At 41.5% G+C, this 26,863-nt stretch overlaps 1 protein-coding gene across 2 annotated transcripts in view; it reads left to right on the top strand.

The window, feature by feature from the left end:
• The window catches only part of mbd2 (methyl-CpG binding domain protein 2), a 35,308-nt gene extending 12,000 nt beyond the window's left edge, over window positions 1-23,308 (top strand). The window contains exons 3-7 of one of the 2 annotated variants that reach the window (XM_038733209.1): window positions 761-901; window positions 5,425-5,515; window positions 5,594-5,771; window positions 12,043-12,175; window positions 22,536-23,308. In XM_038733209.1, the coding sequence (XP_038589137.1) occupies window positions 761-901; window positions 5,425-5,515; window positions 5,594-5,771; window positions 12,043-12,160 (528 nt within the window). In that variant the 3' untranslated portion in view covers window positions 12,161-12,175; window positions 22,536-23,308. The remainder of the gene's footprint in view (window positions 1-760; window positions 902-5,424; window positions 5,516-5,593; window positions 5,772-12,042; window positions 12,176-22,535) is intronic. The other variant, XM_038733210.1, reaches the window with a different exon arrangement.
• Window positions 23,309-26,863: the final 3,555 nt, after the last annotated feature.

The following is a 26,863-nucleotide window of genomic DNA, read 5'->3' as shown; positions in this document are numbered from 1 at the left end:
GCTGGTGTATCTTGCTTATTTACTATTGACGAACAACAGAGTGACACAAACTGAACTATTGTATTTACATTTCTGTTTGTGCATGGATTGAACAAATGAGGTACTGACAGGTAAGTTAGAGGTGCTTTAGGAGTGGGGTCAGGCTAGCTAGCTGTTTCCTCCTGCTTCCAGTCTTCATGCTAAGCTAAACGTATCACCTCCTGACACCAGCTCTTGCAGAGCAGTACATACTGAGAAATGTTTTTTAAATATGACCAACCAACAGTATTGACACGGTTTATAACTCTGTGCTGCTGCTCTTCACACATCATTACTGGGGCGTACAGATGCACACACACACGCGCGCGTGCGGACTGACACACCGCACACACAAAAGTACACAAACACACACACACACACTTCCTGTTGTTGTGCCTGTTGTTGTCTCTAAAACCTCAGTTTAAAGTTAACCCTTTAAGCTCAACTGCCACACACATATGCACACACACGCAAGGAAACACACACAGTCCTATTACCTGTTATCACTATACATCGCCTGATGTATAGGAAGGTAAACCAGACCAGAAAGGAGGAAAGGAGAAGATGACCAAACAAGGAATGAAGGGAAGAGCAAGGAAAGGAAGGAAAGGAGGAGGAAGAAAGGAATGAAGGGTGGAAGGGAAGGAATGTAGGAACAAAGGATGAAATTAGGAAAGGAGGAAAAGAGAAAAGGAAGGGAAACATGTGACCAACACGCAGACTCTGTCTCTGTCTCATCCAGGGAGGTAAACCGGACCTGAACACAGCCCTGCCAATCAGACAGACGGCGTCCATCTTTAAACAGCCCGTTACCAAGGTTACGAGTCACCCCGGCAACAAGGTGAAAACAGACCCGCAGAGAGGGGCCGAGCAGCCCAGACAGGTGAGAGCCCGGTGCACACACACATACTGGTGACGCAGAGCCTGAGAGCAGGGTCAGGCTGTTACACAATGGATGATGGGAGGAAACCAGGTTGTCCTGGTGACCAAAGTCACGAGAGGGTGCTGAGGCATCATGGGAAAAGCCCTGTAACACAGTGCTCTGCAGAAGGAATGAAAGATAGTGTGATGACAGGCAGAGGAAGAGAAAATGGCAGGGAAGGAGGGACAGAAGTGTAGAGATGAAAGAGGGAGGAGGAGGATGAAACTGATATGTTTGCGACAACTTGTTTTTCTTTCATTATAGTATACTTTTCTGTGTAGTGATGTAGTAAACAATAGTGTACTATGTAAATTTATATCAGGCATAACAATGCATAACACGCAAGTCATTCAAATTAATTTAAATGCAAACCATGCAGCCACATAGCTAATAAGTTGAGATTATTTTGTAGCACATACACAAACAGCAGTTTGACTTTTGAATAAAAAGTGACAGCCCTGGTCTGTAGTGTATAGTGTGTACTAGGACTGAACGATATTATCCGATGTGATAAAATGAGATTTAGAGTAAAGAAGTCTGCAGAAGCATCAACTTCGCACGTTACGCTGTACCTTGACTTGTTGTTGTACAATGGCAACAAGCTGGACAGAAGCTGACACTACAGAAACTTTTGTGCCACACAAGGAATGAAAGTAGCACCTGCCACCCGTGGGGAACTTGGTGGAGGTGGTGGGTGAAATTGTCGGGCCATCTACGGCTTTGACGGATAGGAAAAATGTATAACAGAAAGCCACGTGTAGTAAGGTAAGCGCATTGTGGCGATCTGTGCCAGCGTCCCACACACAGCCACCAGTCAGCTCAGGAAATATCTGTGAAACGGCGTCTCAAACCAAACTCACAAGTGCAAAAGAGGCCCAGTCTGAGTTACAGCCTGGTTACAGCCAGTGCGCTGCTCACCAGCATCAGAGGCTGTGGGGGAGGAGGGGTGGAACTCCAAGAAGGGAGAATTGCTAAGCTTGTCTATTAAACATGAGAGGCGTCACTCGTTTTTTTTTTTTTTTCACTGGCCAACTTTTGAATTGGACCTCAAACTGAGGATTTTTTGTTTTCTTACTTGGATGCAGAAAGATGGACTCCTGGGAGATCTGAACTGAGATAAGGACGCATTAATTGGTGGTTGAACTGTGGGTTTTGTATTGAGCGCTTACTGTATAACACACTGTGGTGAACTTGTCATAAGGTCATGTTTTTTCTTGACCTTTGGGAACAATACAGGGTGAAAATAATCTGAGCTCAAAGTTCTACATGTGACTGATCTGAAGCTTTTAACTACCTCTTGTGGCCTTGATTCACTGAGTAGAGCTGTCTCAGGTGTCGTCACATCACGTTTCTGGACCTCTGAGCTTAAACTGGATTTATAGTCGACTCAAGGGGTTACCGGGAGTCCCTCTGTAGATACCTATCTCTTAGGTTTTAATGTGTAGTTCCTTCATGCTACACACGCAACATATAAGTAAGTGTATATTAAAATATGGTAACATATGAAATAAAACAACACAGTTATTTATACATATATGTTCATAGTTTTCAGTCATGTGACATGCGCGGTGACTCCCCCATAGAGACGCCGCAAAAGCATTTTATTTGTATCACCTTTCAACTTAAAGAAAGATTTGAACACAAACTGCAAGTGTTGGGCATATCTGATCCATATAATGTTACAGCATCTGATGCCACATTTCTACCGTTAAAAACCGCTCTGACTGCAGTAATGTTTACTTTTACCTTCTGGGGAATCCCTCACCTGACACAGCCCAGGCTTGTCAATGCAAAAAGTAACAAACTCAAAGTAACGGTGTATCATTTCCATATTGGTTGGCAGGCAGCAGAAAATTATGTGTTTTTGCCCTCCAAGGGAGCGATTTTCTTGGAATGTGACGTCACATGAAAACTATGAATACATACATGGAGACACCAAGAACATTCCGCAGTGTATTATTTAAATTTGCATCTGGGGTGAATGTAAACAGCAGCAACCAGATGATAATATGAAAGTTTTATCTTTACAATAAACAGTCTGACACTTAGAGACAGAGTCCATCTTGACTGCGTTTGAGAGTCCACCTCCTCTCATCTTCTCACGTTGACACCTCAGAACAAGGACCACCTGCCAAGTGCTTGATCCGGGATGTTGATGAATCAGGTCTCTGTAAAGATGTGGGCACAACAGTCTCTGAATTCCGTTGCTTGGTCAACATGAGTCCCATTTTGTCCAGACTGGACCTTTAGGAAGCAGAATTAAGTTCAAGCTGGGCCAGCATGGCTCCTCTCCTGGCTTTCTTTCTTCTCCTCTGAGCGATCATCGCACCCGCTGTGGCGCCTGGTCCGGCTGTTTGGGCCGGGTGGATCGTGGTCTGCTGCTCTTTAATCCAAAATCCCCGTCTTCATTTTCCAATGAATATATTTACATCAGAGGTAACATGTTTCGACAATAAAGCCGGAAAAAACAGATACAAAACAAAAGTGTAGCGAAGTTTGAAGGAGCTACCAGCTGCTGCTTCTACAAGCGCTGCCGGTTGCCATAGCACTTGGACAGCATCCTCCTCTCTGACACCACCAACAGAGAGTCCAGCTCCACTTCCACAAAGTCACTGGCCTTGCGGATCAGTTTGTTGAGTCTGTTGGTGTCCGCTACCCTCAACCTGCTGACCCAGCATGCAACAGGAAACTGGATAGCACTGGCCACCACAGACTCATAAAACATCCTCAGCATCATCCTGCAGATGTTGAAGGACCTCAGCCTCCTCAGAAAATAGAGGCGGCTTTGGCCCTTCCTGTAGGGGATGAGTGTTCTTGGCCCAGTCCAGTTTATTGTCCATGTGTACTCCCAGGTACTTGTAATCCTCCACAGTGTCCTCACTGACCCTTTGGATGGAAACAATAGTCATTGGTGCCTTGGCTCTCCTTAGATCCAAAACCAGCTCTTTTGTCTTTGTCACGTTGAGTTACAGATGGTTCGGCTCACACCATGTGACAAATTCTTCCACCACAGCTCTGTACTCAGCCTCGTCAGCCTGCTGATACATCCAACCACAGCAGAGTCATCAGAAACCTTCTGAAGATGGCAGGACTCTGCGTGGTAGTTGTAGTACGTGGTGCAGAGGAAGGGAGACAGGACTGTCCCCTGCGGGGCCCCGGTGTTACTGACCCCGCTTTCAGACACACAGTGTTGCAGACGTACATACTGTGGTCTGCCAGTCAGGTAGTCTAAAATCCAGCAGAGGAGCAGGGGCATCATCCTGCAGCGCTGACAGGTTCTCACCCAGCAGGGCCGGCTGGATGCTGTTAATGGTATTCATTTTGTTTGTCTGTCCAAGCTGCCTTCAACTCCTCTCCTGCCAGTTGGTCTGAAGCCAGTGATGTTCCTCATGCCTCTCCAGACCTCCCTCATGTTGTTCTGCTGGAGTTTCCGCTCCAGCTTCCTCCGGTCCTTCTCCTTAGCCTCCCTGATCTTCACTTTTAGTTCCCACTGAATCGTCTTCACCTCCTCCCTATTACCTTCTCTGAAAGTCCTCCTCCATGCATTGAGGATGTCCTTGAAGTCCTTTGATACCCACGGTTTGTTGTTTGTGTAACGATGGACAGTCTTAGCTGGGACAGTGCAGTCCACACAGAAGTTTATGGAATCTGTGATGCACTCAGTAAGCTCATCTATGTCCTCTACGTGGCCCACAGAGTGAGGCAAAAGAGTGAGGCAGTGTGGGAGGGTGGAAGAGCTGTATGCATCCTTAACGTTAGCATACAGCAAGTCCAGAGTCCTATCCTCTCTAGTATGACAACCCACATACTGGGTGAAGTTGGTTAGTGTGGAGGCCATGGTGACGTGGCCACAACAGTAGCACCTCAAGCGTAGCCGCATGTATTATGGATGTATTCCCCAGAGTAACTGTTTACAATCTTTAATTGTAGACAGAGCAACAGTGGGCTATACCCACATACTTATAGAACCAGATTGGCATCCAGGGAACTTATGAGGTTATTTCACCTCATCTCATCACTGAATGGGAGACTTCTGTGTTGCACTCACTCATTCATTCATACAGAGGATCTTTCTCCTGTTGTCTACACAACACTGTAGTCTAGGGAGTGACCTCGGGAGCTACACATGTAGGTCCAGTGTCACACCTAAATGCAGAAGTGTATGCAGCTTTAGAGTCTCTTCACCATGACATGTACTCGTTTTTTTTTGATGGCGAAGGCATGACCCGCCCTACTCTGCCTCTGATTGGCTTACCCTTTTGTTCTTACCCTGACTCTAAATCCTACCCTACCCTAAAACTCCTTCCTCTTGCCTAAACCTTACCGACCCAACCAACGAGGGCAACAAGTACTAGCCAATCCAAGGCAGAATGGGGCGGGGCATGACTTCACCATCCTAGGCAAATAAAATTGGCCTCTTGTACAGCCTACTAGAGCCTACAGTCCACAGCCGATATAACTGTCGGACGTCTGTCTGTCTGCAGCTGTTTTGGGAGAGGAGGTTGAAAGGTCTGCGGTCATCAGACGTCACAGAAGAAGTCCTGCGGACCATGGACCTGCCCAAAGGACTGCAGAGTAAGTCTCCATTATGAACCAGAACACACAGCACGCTCCAGTTTTGACCTCTGACCTCTGCCCTCTCTCTCTCTGCAGGTGTTGGTCCAGACTCCAGTGATGACACTCTGCTGTCGGCCATCGCCAGCGCTCTGCACATGAGCTCTTCTCCAATAACTGGACAGACGTCTGTGGCTGCTGAGAAGAACCCGGCCATCTGGCTGAACACGTCCCAGCCTCTCTGCAAGGCCTTCACCGTCACTGATGAACACATACGGTGAGAGACATTATTTCTATTGTCCCGTAGTATCAAGGTAATTTATTTATTATTATACAACAAAATTAGTTTGTAGTCTCTTCATGCTACTCACACATAGAATGGAACTTGAGTGTTGTGCGCACTGTATGTCCACGAGCATGCAATGGGTATTGGAATAACTAAATATCTTAGTGTTTTCCCTAGGTTAAGCCTTGAGTAAGCCTTAGGTGCATGTATTTGGTGGGGGACGGGGATTTCCATTAGAAAGATATGCAATTTCACATCATTTTGGCCCATTATTATTATTGCCAGATCTGTGTGCAAAAAGTTAGAAAAGCTAAAAACCTTAATGACAAAACTTGTTGAAGTCCACTGGGGACGAACTACAACCATTAGTACCCACCCAGCCACAGGCTGTTCACCCTGCTGCCTTCTGGGAGGAGATATAGAAGTTTCAGCTGCCGCACCACCAGACTGCAGAGCAGCAAAAAATGATATCTTGATGTTTTCTGGGAGTTTGTCGATAAAGATATTTAGACAATATTTTTCATGTTTCAAAACTGAGTTGTTGTGTTGTCCAAGTCTAAGATTGTACTAGCTTGTTAAAAGGATATTAATTAGGGGTGTAGCGGTACACAAAAATCTCAGTTCGGTATGTACCTCAGTTTTGAAGTCACGGTTCGGTTTATTTTCGGTACAGTGAGGGGAAAAAATGCAAACATTAAATTGCTGCTGGTTTATTATGAACTTTTGTAAACATCCAAATTACTTTACAATTTTTTAAACAAACTTTCAAATTACAGATAATAAATACATTATATAAAATAAAAAAGAATAAGAAATAAAATACTGCTGCAAACTACTAACAAGTTCTCCACTAAATAAATATACCACATATAGCTAATAAAATATAATAAAATATATAATAATATGGATTACAGTGCAGCATTCTTCTTATTCTTTTATTCCATCTATGAGCATTATCAATCCCAGCTTGAAGGCCTACTCGCATAAAAAAAAAAACTTTTCCGAAGTCTAAAGTCTATTTAAATGCTGAAAGGCGTTTGCACTGTGCTCGTTTTTGTTTTTTTCCCTTGTCGCAGTGACATTCTCATTCGTGTGATACCATTAGTGAGTTAGCAAGTTTGACGTGTTGCTAGAAACATACCCGATCACTAGAAATGTCGTCCCACTGCTTTCATCTTATCAACTTGTCCGTTGTTGTATTTCAATAGCAAAGCGAAGTGTTCCCAAACAGAAGACCTTAACAATAAGGGGTCTTAAAGCTGCTGCTTGTGTAGCGCCACAAGGCAGAGATTCATGCATTCGGTGCACATGTGCACCGTTCCAAAAGTCCTGTACTATCGTAGACGGCTGACTCCCAAAGCTTTTCATATTCTTGATATTCCGTGCGATGGTTAGTTCTTGGTCTTCAAAGGCAACCGATTTTCAACATAATTTGCAGATTGACGTTTTTGAGCAACGTCCATCTTTTCAAAGCCAAACCCCCTCCATGCCAGTGAGGCTGATCCATGTCGAGCAATTCAATGTAACGACGTAGACTGCGAAGCCGGTGGTGTCCAATCATGTCTGACTTCAGTCATGAATATTCCGGCAGCTATTGCTTGTTTAACTCTAACACACGTGTACTGCAGGCTGAACGCATCACTCCGTGACTGTTGGGAGGAGTTTTTTGCAGTGAGTGAATCAGCCTACTTGATAATGTCTGCTCACACATAGTTAAAACAACAACTAAGATACCATCGTCTCGTTGTTATTAAATGCATTTTGGGACGGTTTGCTGCTTGTGTTGTGCCTATTTTTGTCAATTTTGGAAATAACTGGAATTAATAAATTTAAATACTGCTACTCCTTTTCTGAGTCATAAATATATATATAATATATAAATAAGTCAAATCTGGACTTTCCTAAGAATCATCATGTTTTTAAGTTTTCTTCAGTATCAAAGTAATCCAGTAATAATTATCTGTACAGTCATGTGTACACTGCAAACAGGAACTGCTAGGAGCTTATTAGCAGCAGTGACAGTGGTATTGTTTGTCTGAGTGTCTCTGTGTGTGTGTCATCATGTTCAACATGTTTATATTTTACATTGATTGTTGTAAAGCACTTTGTTACCTATATTGAAAAGTGCTATACAAATATTACAAATATTTTATTGTTATGGAAGGGGCCAGTGGCCCCCCCACTTAACCGCATGGGGCCACATTTATTTTAAACTCACTTCTCTCATGTCATGTGTGGGTAGTGGGAATAATACGATGTAGAGAGGAGGATGAGCGGGTCATCCGAGAGGAGACAGATGAGGAGTAATGAAGCATGAAAGAGGAGGGGGATGAAGAAAAGCAGCCGCCTCCACACTGAGAAATTTACACCAAAAGTCTGATTCCAAATAGCATCCAGGTATCTGCTGACAGAGAGAAAAGGCTGTTCAGCCAGCCATCAGCTAAAAATGATCATCACCCGCAGATACATCCAGCTCACCTGCTCAAACAGACTTGTAAAGCTAAAGGTCACATACATCGTCATCCAATCAGCTTTTAGATGCATTCCCTTTTTCCAGGCAGTGTGATCTGGTGATAGGAAAGGAAAAAACAGATTCCACAATGATTGCAAAAACCTAAACTTTTTGGTCATGTTGTCAGGATAAAGTCCCTCCCTGTCCAGACTTTGGAACTAGGGGTGTGCCTTATCACATTGTAGGACAAACACTACTTTAATAAGCACTCGTCTGGAGAACCACCCTATTAATAGAGAAATTAAACCAAATTAATTACAGGCTTGAGGCCCCCGTGCAGCAGGAAGTATAGTTGCGATCCCAGGTGATATAACAGTATTTGGTCATCGAGCAGATGAGGTGTCCGTGCCAGTCCGGCAGCCTCGTTGCTGGCACTGTTCTCAGGAAGATGCAGCACTCAAAGTTTCTTCTGTTCTAACCCAGAACACAGAGCAGGCTTCTTTCAGAAAGTTACTGTCTGTGGTTACACCGTTGGTGTAGCGAACCTTAGTGGTACTGAGGCATTCAAAGGCGTGCTTTGAAAATTTAAATTGTGCGCTGACTTCACGTGAGGCACAAAAGAACTTCAGTTTTCAGACAATTAAAAATAATTAAATATATGAAATCATATAGATTAAAACACAATTTCCAACATTGATTGATAGGTGGCATCAGATTAAACAACACAGATGGACACTTTTGACTACAGAGGGGTGAAGTCTGTTTGTAGATCTGGAACTCCACGGGGTTCTAAACAATGCTGCTTGTGAGACATTCAATATGGTTAACAATATAGTGGTATAGTTTAATATGATTTTTAAAAATTCATATCATAAAAATATTCTGACTGAAAGCAAAAGTAAAATTGCTACCGGCTCCATGGTGGAGGAGTTAGTTCCAACAAGGGAAGCGACTTCAGTAGTGCGGAAGTGGTTTGATTTCAAAAGATCAAATGTACAACAAACCACAGTAATATGTAAGAAGTGCAAGAAGACTGTAACAGCCAATTTATTTCACCACCTCAAGTTGAAGCACCTGGTTGATTAGTAACAGTATTGTGAGTCCTAAACTAAACATATGTTTCAGTATTTTGTTATATCGTCAAGAATATCATATTCTCAGAAATACCCTGATATTGTGTATGTATACAGAAGTAAATGTAGTCATTGTATGTGAATTTATGTGAAAGGCGTCACTAATAGCGATGCAACCACACATACAGTAATTATCACCTGACTGTGTAGTTCTTATTGGCTCTATGGAGCATGTCAGCCTCTTTCGGTTCATTGTTTTAGTTGTTTACTCTCACCGCTCTCACAGAGTTGTTTTCAGCTGCAGCAAGCAGCTGTTTTCAGTGAAAAAGATCTAAAAAGCCACAGTCCACTACCTGCTCAGCAGCAAACAGCAGGCAGACACAGAGGCAAGCTGGAGAACATGGTGGAGCATTTAGCAGCTTAAGAGCCAGATATTTCTCTCAGGAGCTGGTAGATACCAAAAACAAAGCTAAAAGAGAGAGAATATTGGACTTCCATTCACCAGGTGGCCAGAAACATGACTCCAAATAATTGTTAATTTGCACCATAGCTGCTGGATGTGTAAATGAGCCATGGTTAGCTAAGAAGTTCCCATATCATGTCAGTCCCCATAGTCCCCCATGTTAAAATGCTCAAATTTAGAGCAGAAAGAAACGACCTGGTTAATAAAATGCTTTTGGTCTCTATAGCTATAATCTCCCTTCATCACAAATGTTTAGGGAGGGTTACATAAATCACCTGTTTCAATCATAGTAAGGCTTAAAGTTATACATAATTAAGGGTGAGCCGCTTTTGTAGTGAGAGGTTTGGCTGCTGAACAGCAACTTGTTAGTATGATTACAATGCTTACAACAGGAGTTTAGAGTTTTCCAAGCAGTCCTTGCTCTCGTCTGCCTCACCACGTGATCATAGGGAATAGCCTTGTTTAAAATCCTCTGACGGATTATCGCCCTCTGCTCTTTTCGTTTTAATTATCATAGAAATGAAACTAAATCAGTGGCAGCTTGAAGGAAGGAAGCTGATCTAAAAACTGATGAATGATTGATGGAGGGAAAGTGAAGTGTTTTTTTAGGGTTTACTAATCTAATAATAAAGCAAAAAACCAGCAGCTTTGATCAGTCAGCTGGCGGAGTCTGACTGTGAAGTTTTCATCTTCCTTTTTCTCAGTTTCATTTTTATTGGCAGCCATGGGATTTGCAGAGGTGCAAATATTCATTTCTCACCCTGTTTTTACAATTATATGATCAAATCAAATAAATGATATATTTAAGGAAGAAGGAGGAGAAGAAGAACAAAAAAACAACGGTGTTTGTGTCCCCTCTGATGAGGAGAAATGAAGGAACAGCTGACGTTTCAGTTTCCTCAGAGTTTAACATCTGATGATCCTGGTTGTGTGTTGTTGCTCTCTTCTTGTGGGTGAATGAATAACAGATCAGTCCTCAGATCAGAGTCCCTGTAAACCAGATGGACAGTAATGGAAACCTGACAGCAGGGGGCACTGTGGAGACACGCACACACAGAGACAGTCCTGTGTGTCCAGTAGTAAACAGAGCAGAGAACAGCTGGCCGAAGCCATTACAGCAGAGTCACTAGAATACATCACTCTCCCTTTACTTTCCTGTTCTTCCATTTCTATTTCCTTCTCTCCTTCTCTAATCTCCCTTTTTCCCTTCTTCTCTCCTTCCCTTTTCTTCTCTCGCATGATTTTTTCGCTCCTTCTTCTTCTATCATTTCCTCCTCTCATCATTCTTTAACAATTTCATACCTCTTTATTTATTGTCCTTCCTTTTTCCTTCTCTCAAATTGTGTCGTTCCCTTCTTCATCATCAGGCCTTTCTTCTCCTCCTCCTCGTTCTTTACCCTGTCTTTCCTCTCTTCAGTCATTTCTTTTTTCCTTACCCTTCCTTACCTTTCCTCCTTATTTTTCTCTTTCATTCACTCCTTTTTCTTTTCTTCCATCATTTACTCCTTCCTTTATTTTTTCATGCAACTTCCTTTCATCCTCATATTTTCCCATCTCTCTCTCACTGCTCCATCCCTCCAGTAATCTGTTATTGTGTTTTTCATTCCTTTGTTTTTTCCATCTTTCCATTTCACCACCCTCCTCCTCTCCCTCCCCGTGTCTCCTCTTCTCTTATATCTCCTCCTTCCCTCCAGCCTTCCTCCCTCCTCTCCTCCTCCTTTTCTTATCTCTCCCCTCCATTAATTTCCAATTCTCCCCCCCCCTCTCTCCAGTTGAATGTGCTCGTCATCCTAAATCGCTCTCATTCCTATCCACTCCCTCCTCCTCTTCATCTTCTCTCGTCCTCTTCCTCATCTGCTACCTCACACTCACACAGCTCTCCTCTCTTTTTTGTTTACCTTCTCATCTCTCACTTCTTTTCTTTCTTTTGATTTTGTTTTTCTTTCAGTTGTTGTCTCTCTTGTCTATCTTTCTAATTTAGTTTTTAATCACACCTTTCCTTTTTTTTACCCTTAAAATGTTTCCCACTTCTTTTTCCTTTAACAGAAGCAAAGCGTGTTGTACAGCATGTCAGTGTCTGATCGTATCTCTCTCTGGCTGTTAATCCAGATTCAGTCTCAGCCGATGGAGCTGATCCCTGTCTCTTCTCTGTGTTTCTTTATGTCTTTTGTTGGTTTTGACATAAGGCGGCGGACATCTTCTATGTGTCTGACTGCAAAGAGAATCAAACACAGGTCTACTTTAAAGAGCTGACCTCTGTGTGTTGGTGTGCAGGGAGCAGGAGCTGAAGGTGTACCAGGCCAGGAGGAGTCTGGAGGAGGCACTGATGGCCGACGGTTTGGCGCGGGCCGCCGAAAACACACGACAGCTGCTGGTGGGGAAGAAGGCCTGAAGACGGACAGGGGAGGTAGGTAAACTGTGGCATTAATAATCATGTTTATGAACGCGGCAGAAAGGAAAACAAAAGAAGTTTGTAGTTTTACAAAAGAACCCAGCAGTTTTTTTATCTTCTATTTTGGGCCTTTACTGCAGCACTTAAACTGAATGCTGACCAGACAGGTGTTCCTCAACATTTGATTTTCTTTTGTTTAGCAATTTTAGTATCTTTAATAATTCATCATTTAATATTTAATATATTAATATTTACATTTTTATATTCCAGTGACTTCTAAGTGGAAGTACCACACAGCTTACCTGCACATTCAAGAAGGGTCTTTAATGATAAAGACCCTTCTTGAATGTGCAGATGAGCTGTAGATAGGATTGGAGGGATGATAGCTAATATTAGCCAGTTGTCATGGTAACGCAGCCTGCTTTCAGGCAGGCAAGATGGGTCCACATCAGTCAGATGGAGAATATGTCAGGGTAAAGAGGGGAAAATGAGAGTCACCGTGAAGTGAAGAGATCGTTTCAAAAGTCCGCAAACATCATCATACGGCAAAAACAAGTTTTGGTTTTATTAACATTATTATCACAGGAACTGACAACACAAGTGACAACACGCCACACACATCTCCTCCACCTCCACACACAGCAGCTTCCTGCTCGGACGGATTTAGTCCCTGGATATTTGGAGTAGAGGGACGTTACTGAAGTATGTTGACATGCTGTACTTCATAGCTCTTAACCTCTGACAGGAGATTATATTTTCACCTTCATGTTAGTGGCATGTTCAGTGATATTTTGACTGCTGACCAACATAAAGATAAACTAATGTACCAAACTACTAAACTATTAAACTATTGAACTCCTAAACTACAAACCTGCTAAACTGCTCAACTATAAACAACTAAACTACTAAAGTACTGAACTTTAGAACTAATAAACAAGGACTAGTGAACTTCTAAGCTACTAAACCACCTCAACTTTAAACTATGTAAACTACTGAACTACAGAATTAATGAACTATTGAACTACTAATTGCTTACAATTATCTAGTAAACTACCCAAGCACAGAACTAGTGAACTACTAAAATGTAAAACTAGTGAACCACTAAATTAGACAACTAAACTACATTTAACTGCTTAATTACTAGAATACGACTGACATGATATGAATGACTCTGCTGTTCAAATGTGAGGAGAGTTCCAGATCGCAGCTTTAAATGTCTTTGAATGCAGAAACAGATCTGCTCTGTCAGAAACCCTGTCTGTCTGTCGTTCTGTCTGTGTGTCCGTCCGTGTGTGTGTGTGTGTGTGTGTGTCTGTTTTCGCGTGCACGCATATTGAGACTTGTTGTGAATGCTGATGGGATTCTCTGCGTCTGATTGAAACTTAGCCATGCAGCAGACTGTGTGTGTGTGTGTGTGTGTGTGTGTGTGTGTGTGTGTGTGATTGATGGGCTGTGGGCTTGTTGTTGGAGTGTGTGTTAATGGTTAATGTGATACGTGTGTGTGAGTGTGTGTGTTGTATTGCAGTTTGTTTGGTTATTGGTTATATCTCACTCTACAGAGGCTGTAAACAAAACTAAATTAAAAAAACATTTACTTTCAGAAGTTTACACATTCATCCATCATCCCTCTATTTCCCAGCTCCTTATCCAGGTCAGGGTCGCCCTGGCAACAGGGCAGCACAGCATAGTAGAGACTGCTTTTGGTGTGAAAAGGTTTAGCTTGAGATCTGAGGTGTTTTTTTCACAAAGGAGTCTCAGAGAAAGGAGCTGAGTCTGATCTGATGACTGCCGACTGGATCAGTTTAACCTAAGTCTGTCTTATGAATACAGACCAACTGTTGCTCAGATGATTTAAGAAGTGCAGTTTGTCAATAAAATGTTTACACACAACGAGGAAGTTCATTTGGCATATTTGAACTAGCCTCGAGTATAGTTGGTAGGGGTGGGGGAAAAAATCGATACAGCATAGTATCGCGATATTTTAGAAGCAATATCTTATCGTAACACAAACGTCAAGTATTGATCTTTTATTATATAAATTGTACATGAGAAGTTTGTATTTTGGCACTAATAAAATTGCTTTTTCAGTCCACTAGAAAAAGAATTTTCCTTTGTGGATACAATCTGAAGTTGGGAAAAAGATAAAATATTGCACTAAATTGCAATATGTTTAAAATCGCAATAATATCGTATTGTGACATAAGTATCGTGATAATATCGTTTCGTGGGGCCTCTGGTGATTCCCACCCCTAATAGTTGGTGCTGCTGGTGGTAATGCCGTGACAATAACAATATAGTGGCAGTGATCTGCATGTGTTCATTCCTCATTCATTCATTCTTGTCAAAGCTACCCGCGGGACTGTCAACACGCTGATGTCAGACACACGTCCGAATAAGTCTAGTATACACTATAGGATTTTTAGCCCGATTTGCCGCTCGGTGAGCTCGGCGACCGTCAGGCTGGGATCAGGTGTAAATCAGCGATCAGAGCAGGCAGCTACTTTTTCTCTGCAAAACAACTTTTTACTCCCCTCCAGCTCCAGTGTGTTTTCTTGACAAAACGTGTTTTGGAGACCAGCGTGGGGTGACAGAGCCGCGGTCAACTCGTGTAGTGTCAGATCAGTCACGTAGTGTGAACGCCACAACGAACCGGAAAAATACAGTGTGCGATTAATTCATATTAGTGGTAAACTGTATAGCAGGGGTCGGCAACCTTTTCTGCGATGAGTGCCAATATGCAAAGATGAAGACATCCAGCGTGCCAGCAGCGTTTGTTAACGCACGTCATTTATTTTTAATTTATGCACTGATAGTCAGATTTTAATTGAACTTTGACCTTGTTAATAATAATAATAGAAATAATAGACATATAATAAACAGGGCTGTCAAGCGATTAAAAAAAATAATCTAACTAATTAACAGTTTTGTAATTAATTACTAGAATGAATCGAAATCAATCACATATATTGATATTTGCTTTGATAAGCATTTAAAATATTCTAATTCATTTTACCATAAACAAACTTATTTAGCTAAACATCTTTATTTCCCATACATTCATAAAGTTTTTTCACTGAAAAAATACTAATTGCGTTTTTGTGGTATTGAAGACCTCCAAGAAACTTTAGGATGACACCTGCCTCCTATGTTTGTATAAGCAAGTCACCACTGCACTGAACAAGACCAGGTCAAGCCTGAGCTGGAAAACTTAAGTCACAGTATAGACCACTGGCATGTCATGTGTACAGTCAGTCAGAAGGCTTCTTGTGCCAACATTTTTTCTTCTAAATTCACATTTTTTCACCTCACCATATTTACCGTCTCTGCTGCACTTGCACTCATACTATCATTATCTATCATTAACCCTAATAATAATGTCAAAATGAATTCATCTTGGTGGTTGCGTGACTGTTTTTTCACTAACTTAATGTAGCGGCATGTCAATATTGTATTGAGTTTGCTTTCTCACGTGCCACCTAAAATGTCTCTGCGTGCCCACGCTGGCACGCATGCCCACGCTGGCACGCGTGCCATAGGTTGCTGACCCCTGTTATATAGTTTGAAACATTTTATAATTAATGTATTAACATTATACAAACCTCTGCAGTGGACAGATGTAGATTAAGCCAGTGTGCCAACATGTGCTCCTTTTTTGCCGCCTTTCCCTGTGAGCAACACGTTCCCCATGTTCTGTTCCCCATGTTCTGTACTAAAGTTATTGTTATAAATATTGTTCAGTAATCTTGGCGTGGTTTGTGTGGGTGGTGCTGGAGACTTGTGTATATGTATCTACTTCAAAAAGTCCCTATGCCACAAGCTCATGCGCCAATCACAGTAGTTTTCTCTCATCATGTGATGAGCAATCAAAGCTCCTAAAATTTTTCATTTGGGAGCACGTGCTCCTTGGCAAAGGTTAGTGTAGAGCCCTGCCTTGGTACGGTATTCCCTGTCGTTAAACTCTCCTCTGTCGGTCTCAGAGGCTGTATGCGGTCCGGCAATGTTCCAGCTCTGGTGCCCATTCCAGACTCATTCAGTTAAAAGGATCGCTAAGTTGGCTGCATGGCTAATTGAGCTAACTAGCAGCAGAAGAGAATGACTTTGACAGGTGAAGAGTAGTCTCAAGACACATTATGCCTTGTGAAAATGTGTGTGTGTGTGTGTGTTTTCAGAGGGATGGTATGTGTGTGTCTGTGCTCTCTGATGTTTTTCCTAAAAGCAGACAGATAAGGAGGCGTTTTTTAAAGCACATTTGTTTTCTGTGGAGGTAAAATCGTCCATTAATGCAGATTTATGCAGATTGGCTGGATGGAAGTCGTTTGGGCGAAAAGAGCCGCTGAGAGTCGAGGAGTGATTACTAATGGGTTTTTATAGCTGGACCAGAGAGAGAGGGCAGCGGCCAGCCTACGTGTGTGTCTGTGTGTGTGTGTGTGTGTGTGTGTGTGTGTGTGTGTGTGTGTGTGTGTCTCCTAGGCTGCTTTCTAGCTGTCTAGCTGTAACAACCATTTTAAATCTTTGCAGAATCTCAGACGGTTCAGTTTGTTTCCTCCTGCTGTGACCCTCATTGGTGCTTCCTGCTAATTTATTTATGTTGGTTTTATGGCTGAGTCGTTTTTTTTCATTCTCTTTCTCTTCTGTGACTCTTTATGGTCTGCTCTTTTATGCTACAGAAGGTGGCAATGGGGGGCAATGCCTTCCCAATCCTGATCCAGAGCAGGAAAAAACACAGTGATAAAATTGCCTAAAATTTTTTATAGTTAATATATGTATATATATGTATATATATATATATGGTTCATCAGCAGCAAGTTCAGCTTAATCTGCGCGTTCTATTGGCTACATCAGCAGCGGAATAAGACAAAATGATGCTTGCTGTAATGTATGTCCACCAAGTTTGACTTAGCAGTAAGTATCATTTCATGAACCCAAGATTCTTTATTATAAATTCGACACGATTACTGTGAGCACCTTCTTTTTTATCAGCATGTGATGGCAGTGCAGGCTGTTCTTTTGGCTTTCCACATGCTGTACCACGTCCATACTGTGTTCTCATGTCTGGCGAGAATTACCTGGGTCATTGTCTGCTGGTAGATTTCAGCCAGAGCCTTTCTCACAGATCTGATTGTGCGATTATCATGCTGTTTCCTTGGCAGGCTTAGCTATCAAAACAAAAAAAAAGGCGCACCAGAGAAAAAAAGCGTTGATATTTTCATGAAACCTTGCCAGCACCTGTCGGCTAGTATAGGGATAACTACCAAAAACAGCACAAACTCTGTTGGAGCATGCAGAAAGTCTCAAGACATAAATTTTGTTAACCAATGTTTGACCCAAGTCAGTGCCAGTGGATGGTGGCAGTAACACACTAATGCTGCTTCTACTCTGCAGAAATAAGGAATCCAACACCATTATTTTATTGTTGCAGTAGTAGAAGTGTTCAGATCCTTTACTAAAAGTTGCAGTACAACAGAGCTAAAATACTCCATTACTTGTAATAATCAAGTATTTTCTTTTTGCAGGTAGCAGTGTGTATTTTTTCAGGTACCAGGGTGTATTTGAGAAAAAATAACCTGCTCTTGATATATCTGTATGTTTTACAGGTTTTTTTACACTAACGCATAACAAACAAACATTTTTGATAAAGATGCAGATATGTAGTGCGCAGGCCATTCTACAGAGCCATATGCCTCAGCAGCTAGCGTGGCTGTAGACTCCTAGTCCAAATTAAAAATATTTTGTTTGGGTGAGGGTTATTTTTTCAACTTATGTATGAATTAAATAATAATTTGCCAAAGTGACACACACAGCTTGGTGAGAAATATTCCTGAAGCTAGACATTAAAAAACACCTTAAAAACAATGTGTTTGCCGTATGATATTCCTTGTTACATTCTTACATTACGAGTGCCAAAGGAGAAATAAAGGGCTCAGTCCTAAAACCTCCACCTTTCTCCACCACTCCTCTGTTTTATAAGTTTAGGTCACGGACAGAGATGAAACCATTACCCGTCTTCTCATCTGACTCTAGGGAAGATAAGGAAGAAGGGGATTTCACTAAATGTTGGACTAGTCCTTTAAATGTGCAGACTGGGGTTTTTATCTGATCAAGACTAAAGATTCACTCTGCTGACTGAGAAAAGACTGTGACCGTTTGATATGGATGGTGTGTGTGTGATTATTAGCTGTGTATCTTGTAATTTCCAGAGGAGCTGATTCAGGCTCCTGCAGCATTTTTCAGCTGCTGGTAATTACTGGGTGTTGAGACACAGAGAATTATCTGCTTCAAAGTCATTCACAAGGCTGATAACTGCTGAATGTGTGTGTGTGTGTGTGTGTGTGCTGTCAGTCAGCTGAATTGCCTCGATTAAGCAGCAGATTATCAGGATTTTCTAATTATTAGGGAGTAATTAAGACTGAGCCGAGGATTATCAGACAGAGACATTAAAATACTGAAACACTGAAGGAAGAAAACATTCAGATACAGACACATTAATACGCTGAAACAGTCAAACAATGAAGCACTAAGACAAAGAGTTCATCATAAATTCTGTTTGGTGGATTGAGCAACAACTGCATTCTCCTAGTGGAAGTCTACGGGATTCCCAATGGCATAGTGAGGGATTGAAAATGGAAAGATTGTGTGGATTCAGCACAGATGAAGTGATCCTAAATGGGAAGCAGGGATTCTAAATGGCCTAACGAAGGGCTCAGAAAAGAAGGATTTTTTCAATGCAGCACAATGAAGGATTCAAAATGGTAACAAGTGGGCATTCAAAGCATTTCATTTTAAAGGAGGGACTCAAATGGCACATGGAAGGACTCAAAGTTAAAAAAGAGGAATTTAAATAGAAAGAAGAGGAACTCAAATTTACAAAATAAAGTTTTAAACGGAACAATTTAAGATTCAAGATGGGAATATGGGAGATTTAAAAATGGAAAGGGGTAAGTATTCAAGTGTAATAACAAAGACTTAAAATGGAAAAGGAAGGATTCAAAATGGCATGACAAAGGATTTACATGGGAAAATGGATTAGATGGCACATTAAGGAATAGAAACAGAAATACATACAGTATAAATAAGGAGGGATTCAAAATTACACAATTAGTTATTAGAAATATGGAAAGGAGGCACTGAAAATGGCACAATGATGGATTCAAAGTGGAAAGACGGGATTCAAAATAATACCATGAAAATGGAAAGTTGGCAAGATTTCCCAGCAGTCTAAAGGAAACCTCCCTTGTTTTTTCTGTCGATTCTAACATTTTCATCATGGCGCCATTTGGTCGAAATCTGGGAGTCAGAATGTGCTGGGCAGCTGAGAGGACAAGGAGGCGCAGCAGGAGACAGAGAACATAGTAACATTTGATATCAATCCTGCTCTCCTGCTGTGTGAACGCCTCACTCTGGTGTTGTATCATTAAAATGATTTCTGTGCAGGTGAAAGGCCTCCACAGACCAGCAGTGTTAATTGTAGCCCCACCCCCCTTGTTAATGCAGCAGGAGGGAGGCGGTGTCGAGGAGGGGTTAATGGAGAAGCTAATGATTAGCATGGAGGATCTCCGCATTAATTGGACATGTTTCTGTCCAGAGGCTGATGTTTACTGTTTCACAGGAGCTGGAAATGGAAATGCAGCAGACACAGCTTGTTCTGTAGATTGTTTTTATTAAGTGGGTTTTATTAAGACAAGCTTAACGAGTCAATTTGGGTTTAATAGAGGAAAGAGCTAGGAGGGGGGGGGGGGTGGGGGGGTTGTTCAGAGGTCTCTGCAGGGAGTCTCACAATTATATTCACACTTTGTCTGTTAGAAGACGACATGAGTGTAGACCTGAGTGCTCATTAACACACTCACACACACACACACACATACACACACACACACATGCAGGTAGTTCTTTACTTATTAGGGCCCTATTTAAAGGGACTATATGTAAGTTTTTCAATGACATTAATCAAATTTTCATTGCCTTATTGTCAATGGGCTCAAAACTCACTTAGAAATGAAGCGCACGCCAGTTTTCTCCGTTGCTTGCATCAGCCACTATTCTGCTTTTAATGTGAGGTCTCCGGGTCGGATTCAGCCCTGTGCGTGCTCCCGAGCCTGCAGTCCACTAACACCATAAAACAACCGGCTCACAGCAAAACACAGGCTCCACTAAGGACAAAAAACAACAATAAAAGTGCTGAAGCCCATCAGACCAAACAGGTTCAGATGATGTCGAGTAAGAACAAAGTGAGCCCAAAACATTTTCTCATTTGTCAAAAATGTCACAATAAGTTTAGACAAAGAAGATGAGACCACAACACATGCCTTGTAAAGTAGAATAGGTTTATTTTACAAAATTCCTCATTTCAAAAAATGTCAACACTTTCCAAAAAGGCCATCACGATCAGTGTTTCTCATTAATAAACAAGACGACCACAGGCTATTTTGTTCCGTCATAGTTTCAAAATGAACCGAAAATATATTAATATTAAAGACTTCAAGCTAGCCGCTAAATTTGGAGTGTACACGTATTAGAGCCTTTATGGTAAATGCAGTTAAAAGGAGCAGAGCGAGCTGACAGGCAGGGTTAGCGACTTTATTAATTTTCATTTTAGTCATTTTCTCACTTTGTAACAAGTGTTAGAGTGTGAGAATGTTACCTAAAGAGAGGCTATTAAGTCTTAATTGTACGCACTATGAGCACAACATACAATATAATTTATCAAATAGCATCGGACTTGGTGGATGTAGCGCCAGGATGGAGGATACACATGTGAATGAAGTCCAGTTTTCAAAATAAGGTTTTAACACAACATATACAGTGTGGAAATAAGATTAATTGGATTATATTTACAGAGTATAAGACATGCTACATGTGTCCATTAAAAGTAAAATAAAATGTTGAGTGAAAGTGTCTCCACACTGAAAACATGCCCACTCCACCAAAACTAAGCCTAACCCTTTCTATATTATCAGCATATGTAAAGTTAGGGTGTCCATACGTCCTCTTTTCCCCGGACATGTCGTCTTTTGGGGACCTAAAAAATTTCTAAATTGCCCAAATGCCCGGGATTCGGCTTCTCCTTTCTACAGTTGGTATTCATTGTGTGTGTTTTTGCATTGCCTTGCCCTTTCTCTTAAGGTCCCTCCGCCACCATTGGTTGGTCATGTAGGCCTACATGTCCTTCACGCAAACATTGATCAAACTGCATCTCAGTTATTACCCTCAACACCACAGCAACAGCTTGCTTTGTCAACAGAGGAACGTGGCACCTGTACAGAGTAAAAAATGCCCAAACGCAGTTCTTGAAGTGGGCCGGTACTCACAGGAACGCAGTAGCCTACCGGCACTTCTACATTTTACTCTTTGACATATACTGGGCCTTTTTTGTTGTGTACCTGCACTTCTCACAAGCTGCTGGTACTCTTTTCTGTCCTCTCCACCAGCGTAGATGGAGTAGGAAGAAGATCAGGTATTTTTTTTATCCAAGCGTGTGCATGAAGTTACTCATCAATATCACTTTTTGTGAATCAACTAATCACAGCCTGGATGGGGCAGGACAAAACGTTAGAACTTAGCATTACCAAATTAGAGACTAACCACCATGTAGAGCATTTTTCTTGCCCAATGATTTTATGAATGAGAACAACGGACCATAATGAAACTGCTATAATTGGAATTAAGATAATACTAGTGGTAAGCTATATAGGATGCTAATATCTGGAATTATAATGAATATGCTAACATTAGCCCTAAACAAACCTGAACAAGACAGAAAACAGTTTTATTTGTGAATCAGTTTAATTGTTAAATCTCAACTAAAAAGCTGTTGAAATGTTACAAATAGGCCTACTATAAACAATCTGCAACATTAACCAAATAAACTGTAATCTATAATTATCTTAGCATTATACTAACATTAAACTTTTTAATTAATGTTATAATATTGTACTAATGCACCAATTTCTACTAGTTACTCCTCCAGGTGGATAGACCCTCTGCAGTGCACATTACCACGGTGCCAACAATTGCTTGAACCCCCCCCCCCCAGCTCCAACCTGCAACCACAATTATTTTGTTCACCTCAATGCATTTTATTTGCGTGAGGTCATATTTTTTTATTTCTTCATACTTTTCTTTTTCTTGAAAGTAAACTTTATTATCAAAACACAACAGAAACCTAAACATTAGTGAGCAAACTTCGTCAGCTGATGAAGACCATGCATACAGTTTAAAGCTCCAGAATAAGCTTGTAAGCAGGACTGAAACCTAAACCTGTTTGAAGAAACCATTTTAGACAGTCAGCTGAGGCAAAAATAGAGTGAACATCAGATTGTTAAAATGATCGGTGTTCATTTTGCCAAATAACTTTTTATCTGTCTGTCTATCTCTCCAGAGTTCCTGTGTTCACCAGCCTCAGGTTTATCATCATCTTCATCTTAATCCAGACAACAAACCAAAAACAGACCACCCACAGACTGAGACAACGCCTGCTCTCATCCATGGCCTCAGTGGGCGATTGCTTCCACCTTCCTCTTAAGGAAACCTTTTTCAGAATGACATCACACTGGACATCTAACAGCACCTGAAGAAACTGAAGTGATTTTCCAGAGCAACAGCAGCAACAATGGCATCAGCAATAACACAAACACCAGCAACAACTACATTATGGCAACTACTATGGCTGCAGAAGCAACAGTTGCAGCAATAGAAACTGCAACATAGGAACATGAGGAGCAACAAGCAATAAGTTGAGTATCTACCAGCTCAAAGCAACAACCGAAGCCTTTAATCCTCTCTGTGCGTTATCATCTGTACAAACCTATCCTTTCAAATTCAGATATTAGTTTTCTTTCTTTTTAATATAAAGCTGATAAAAACTTGTTTTTTAAATACTGAAGAGCTACACCCTCATCAAACCCAAAGTCAGGTTGCAAACTGCTGGACGGCTTTTGCTAACTCTACTAACTCTTATTGTGCTCTTTGATGATTTTGGTTGTTTATGGTGTAACGTTGTCAGTTTTAAAGAAGTCTTCAGGGGATTTGATTAAATAATGAGAATTTACCTGAATATGAAATAGAACCATTGCTTATTTAAGACACATTTTATACCTTGAGAGAACATATATGCACATTTCTTGGACTGGAGTAAATAAATGATTATCTTCACGATTGTTTATTGGTGCTTTTTAAAAGTGTGCAATCAATCCTCTACACACACTGCTGACAGCGCAACCTGTAAAGCAATAGTACAACATTTTATGGAAACACTCATTTGCTCTCTTTCTGAGAGTGAGATGAGAAGATCGACGTCCATCTCGTGTCTGAACATGGAGCTGGAGTCAGTGCATGGTTAGCCTAGCTTAGCATAAAGACTAAAGTACAGGTCAAAAAAGCAAGATGCAACTTGTTGAGTCTCAGAAGTGTGGGTAAATGAATACTAGAAGTTCGGACAGACACTTTAGACATTCCACATAAATAGAGACTTAGTGTGCATTCAGACCAAACCCAAACGCAAATTTAATGCTCGAGTCGCTTTCCTCACGTGGATTTTATTGCTGGACTAGTGCTGAGTGTTCACACACAATGTGATAACGCGAATAAACACGACCCACGATTACTACAGCGGTATGAATGAAATGGAGTTCAGATCGATGGATGTTAATGACAGCTGGAATAAAGTAACAGACACATATTTTCTGAACTTACCAGGTACTTCATCAGTGATGTCCAGAAAATCTCAACGTTGAAAGACTACGGCAACAACAGAAAGTCGCATCTTTCCGCGTCTTTGCATTGACTTTGTATGTAATCGCGCCGCCCCAAACCCTCACTTCGCTTTTGCGCAGTTAGGAAAAATGAAACACCATAAAATTTTTATAAATTTAAATAAGAGTAAATAGAAAATTACACCAAGGCAATAAAACAGGTCTTGAGGTTAGGAGCCACAACCTCAAAGCCTCCTTTAGTTTTCAACTGACCCTGATCACAGGACCTTAGAGACCTGCTGGTGATACAGGGTTGCAGCAGATCTCTAATGTAAGCACGTGTGTGGTCCTGCAGAGCTCTGAACATGATCACAATAACAGTTTGGAGGACTTGGTCAAAGGCTTAGCAGCCGCATTTCAGGCCACTTGTAAATTATGCAGGGATGCTTTGCTGAGGCAGGTGCGGGAGGAGTTACAATAATCTAGACAGAACGAGATAAAAGCATGAATTATCATCTTGACCCCTGCTTGAGACACAACGGGCCTGAGTTTAGTTTCTCATGGAGGATTTAAGAGAAAAGGAAAGAGATCCAAGATCTTCCATAACCTTAAAAACAAGACTTTATCTAGTTTATCTAAATTTTGATGCTTAAATGAGATATACAGCTGAATATCATATGTGTAGCAGTGGAAGAAGATAACTTTAAAGTGTCATTTAAGGGGAAGCACACAAGGCACACCACTAAACAGTTTCCAATGAAGAGGCATAAGCCATTGCCCTGGATATCGATCTCAGCAAGCCACCTTGAAGCACATCCTAAAATCCGAGGGGCGCTGCGGCACAAATTGGGATATGAGAAAGTCCCCCGTTTGCCAACAGCAACTGAGAAGCTCCTAACAGAGAGGAAGGAGGAGAACCACTTCAGGGCTGACCCAGAGATACCCACCCACTGCCTTAGTCTGTCAGTTAGGATACTGTGGTTCACAGTGTCGAAAGCTGCACCAACAGTACCAAAACCGAACACTCTCCTGCATCACCATGCACCAAGGCTTTGATAAGCTAAATCATCAGTATGCTGTAAGTTCCGTCAGATACTTGGCACAAACTGTCCTCATTCCAGATGTTGCACTGTATGTGTGACTGTATGCGTTTGTGTGCACTGCGTGGTGTTTGTGTGCATCTCTGTGCGTTAAAGACGGAGGGAGACAAACCAGCCTGCCAGCTCTGCCCTCATTTGCATCTGCTAATGGCTCTATGATGCCAGTTTCTGATCACTGCAACTACACATTTAAATTCCTGCTTCATTGCCAGATGCTCCTCTGTCTCTCTCTCACACCCAGAGATTCCTGTTTTCACCCTGTCACAGCAGCTCTGTCCGTGCTCTGCATCAGAAAACACCAGCTGAGCTTAAACTGGAGGCATGAAGCTGCTGCTGGCGATGATGCTTTAGTTGGTCATGATAAAACGTACATATTTACACTCACGCATTACATGTCACTCAAAAAAACAATGGACTTTAATCTGTTGTTAGAACTGCCTCCACTCTTCTGGTTTCAGGCTTTCTACCAGATTTTGGTACATGGGATTTGCTCCCATTCAGACATAAGAACACTTCAATCCAAGAAACTTCAAGGAATTAGTAATATATTTCAAATGGTTATACTGTTATTTTTGGTTAAAAGGCTCTTCTCTTCGAGGGAGCAGCAACAAGGATTCTACAAAAATACCAAAAGCTTAATACATTGGAGGAGTTTTGGGTGGTCAAGGGAGCTGTGTTGGTATGGATATATCAGCAGAGTAGCCAGGTTATACTGTGCATTATGTGCATTTGATGTCACGCTTAAACAGGAAAGGGCCCCTACTAAACTCTATCTACATTATACTGTGCATGTAATTTTTATGACAACTGGCCAAACTTCCTCTGCTGAGAAGGGCGTCACAGGGATGAAAGCTAAATGGCCAAAACAGTGAGCTGCAGCACACCTCTCCTCTCCCTTCCAAACACTAGCTACCCTCCAGGCAGTTGTGGTATCCAATATTTGTGCGTTTGACTCATAGAGAGACAGAGTGGCCATCAGGCTGGGTCACTCTCCAAGCTGCTGCAGAGCTTGTAATTGATGCTGAACTCCTTGATGTAATAAACTTTTATGATCAAGAACAGTGTCAAGCGGGTTTCTTCTCAACACATCATCGCAGCATTATTGTTCGGACACTACACAGTCAATAGACATAAAGTTGTTACTGTGATGTAGAGACAGAGCTCAGTTAAAACTTTATGGATGAAAGAGTCTTTTGTTACAGATTAATAACTCACCACTCTGAAACTCTCGCTCCAGTCAATGTTGCTAAGCTGGTAAGGGGAACATATACAGCTGAACCAAAGCCGTGTTTACCGGCTTCTCATGACCCGCCCTACTCTGCTGCTGATTGGCTAGTAGTCCTTAACTAGGAACTGCACATGTGCAACTCCCAACAAAGATCATTTAGAGACCAGATGTATCACTCCATAGCTAAAACGAAGCCTCCAACACAGGATGAAAAGAGGAGCTGCAGCAATGTGCAGTATGACAAAAAAAAATGGTGTTTTTTGAAAATTAAACCATGTAAACCTGTTCTGGTACAACCCCTAAATAAGATTTTTAACCTGGAAATGAGCAGAATATGACCTCTTTAAGGACATTTTTAGAAAGTAAGAATATTTGACTCGTCTCTACTTCAAAAAGCTATTAAGATATGGTTTTAGGTTTAGGGCTAGAATTAGGTTTAGCTTAAAGCCCGAGTGAAATTTCAGAGCATCTTTAGTATCTGTAATGTGACACATTTCCAAATGAATATGTCACCATGGTGATTATGTGAGGGATTTGAACACATGGTTCAGGGATTTGATTCGATCACTCAAAAGGATAGACTCTAAGGGTAAAAAACAGGGCAATTTTTAATTGATCCAGCTAACTTGTTAGCAATCACGGCTGAACGGCTGAACGGCTAACCTGCTCCTGAGCAGGTTTTGTTCCG

This window comes from Micropterus salmoides, unplaced genomic scaffold (genome assembly GCF_014851395.1).
Source record: "Micropterus salmoides isolate LMB-PRFRI ecotype aquatic unplaced genomic scaffold, ASM1485139v1 Ms_hic_scaffold_20, whole genome shotgun sequence".
Taxonomy (NCBI): domain Eukaryota; kingdom Metazoa; phylum Chordata; class Actinopteri; order Centrarchiformes; family Centrarchidae; genus Micropterus; species Micropterus salmoides.
Note: the sequence above shows the minus strand (reverse complement) of the source record. Positions and strands in the feature narration are given on the sequence as shown.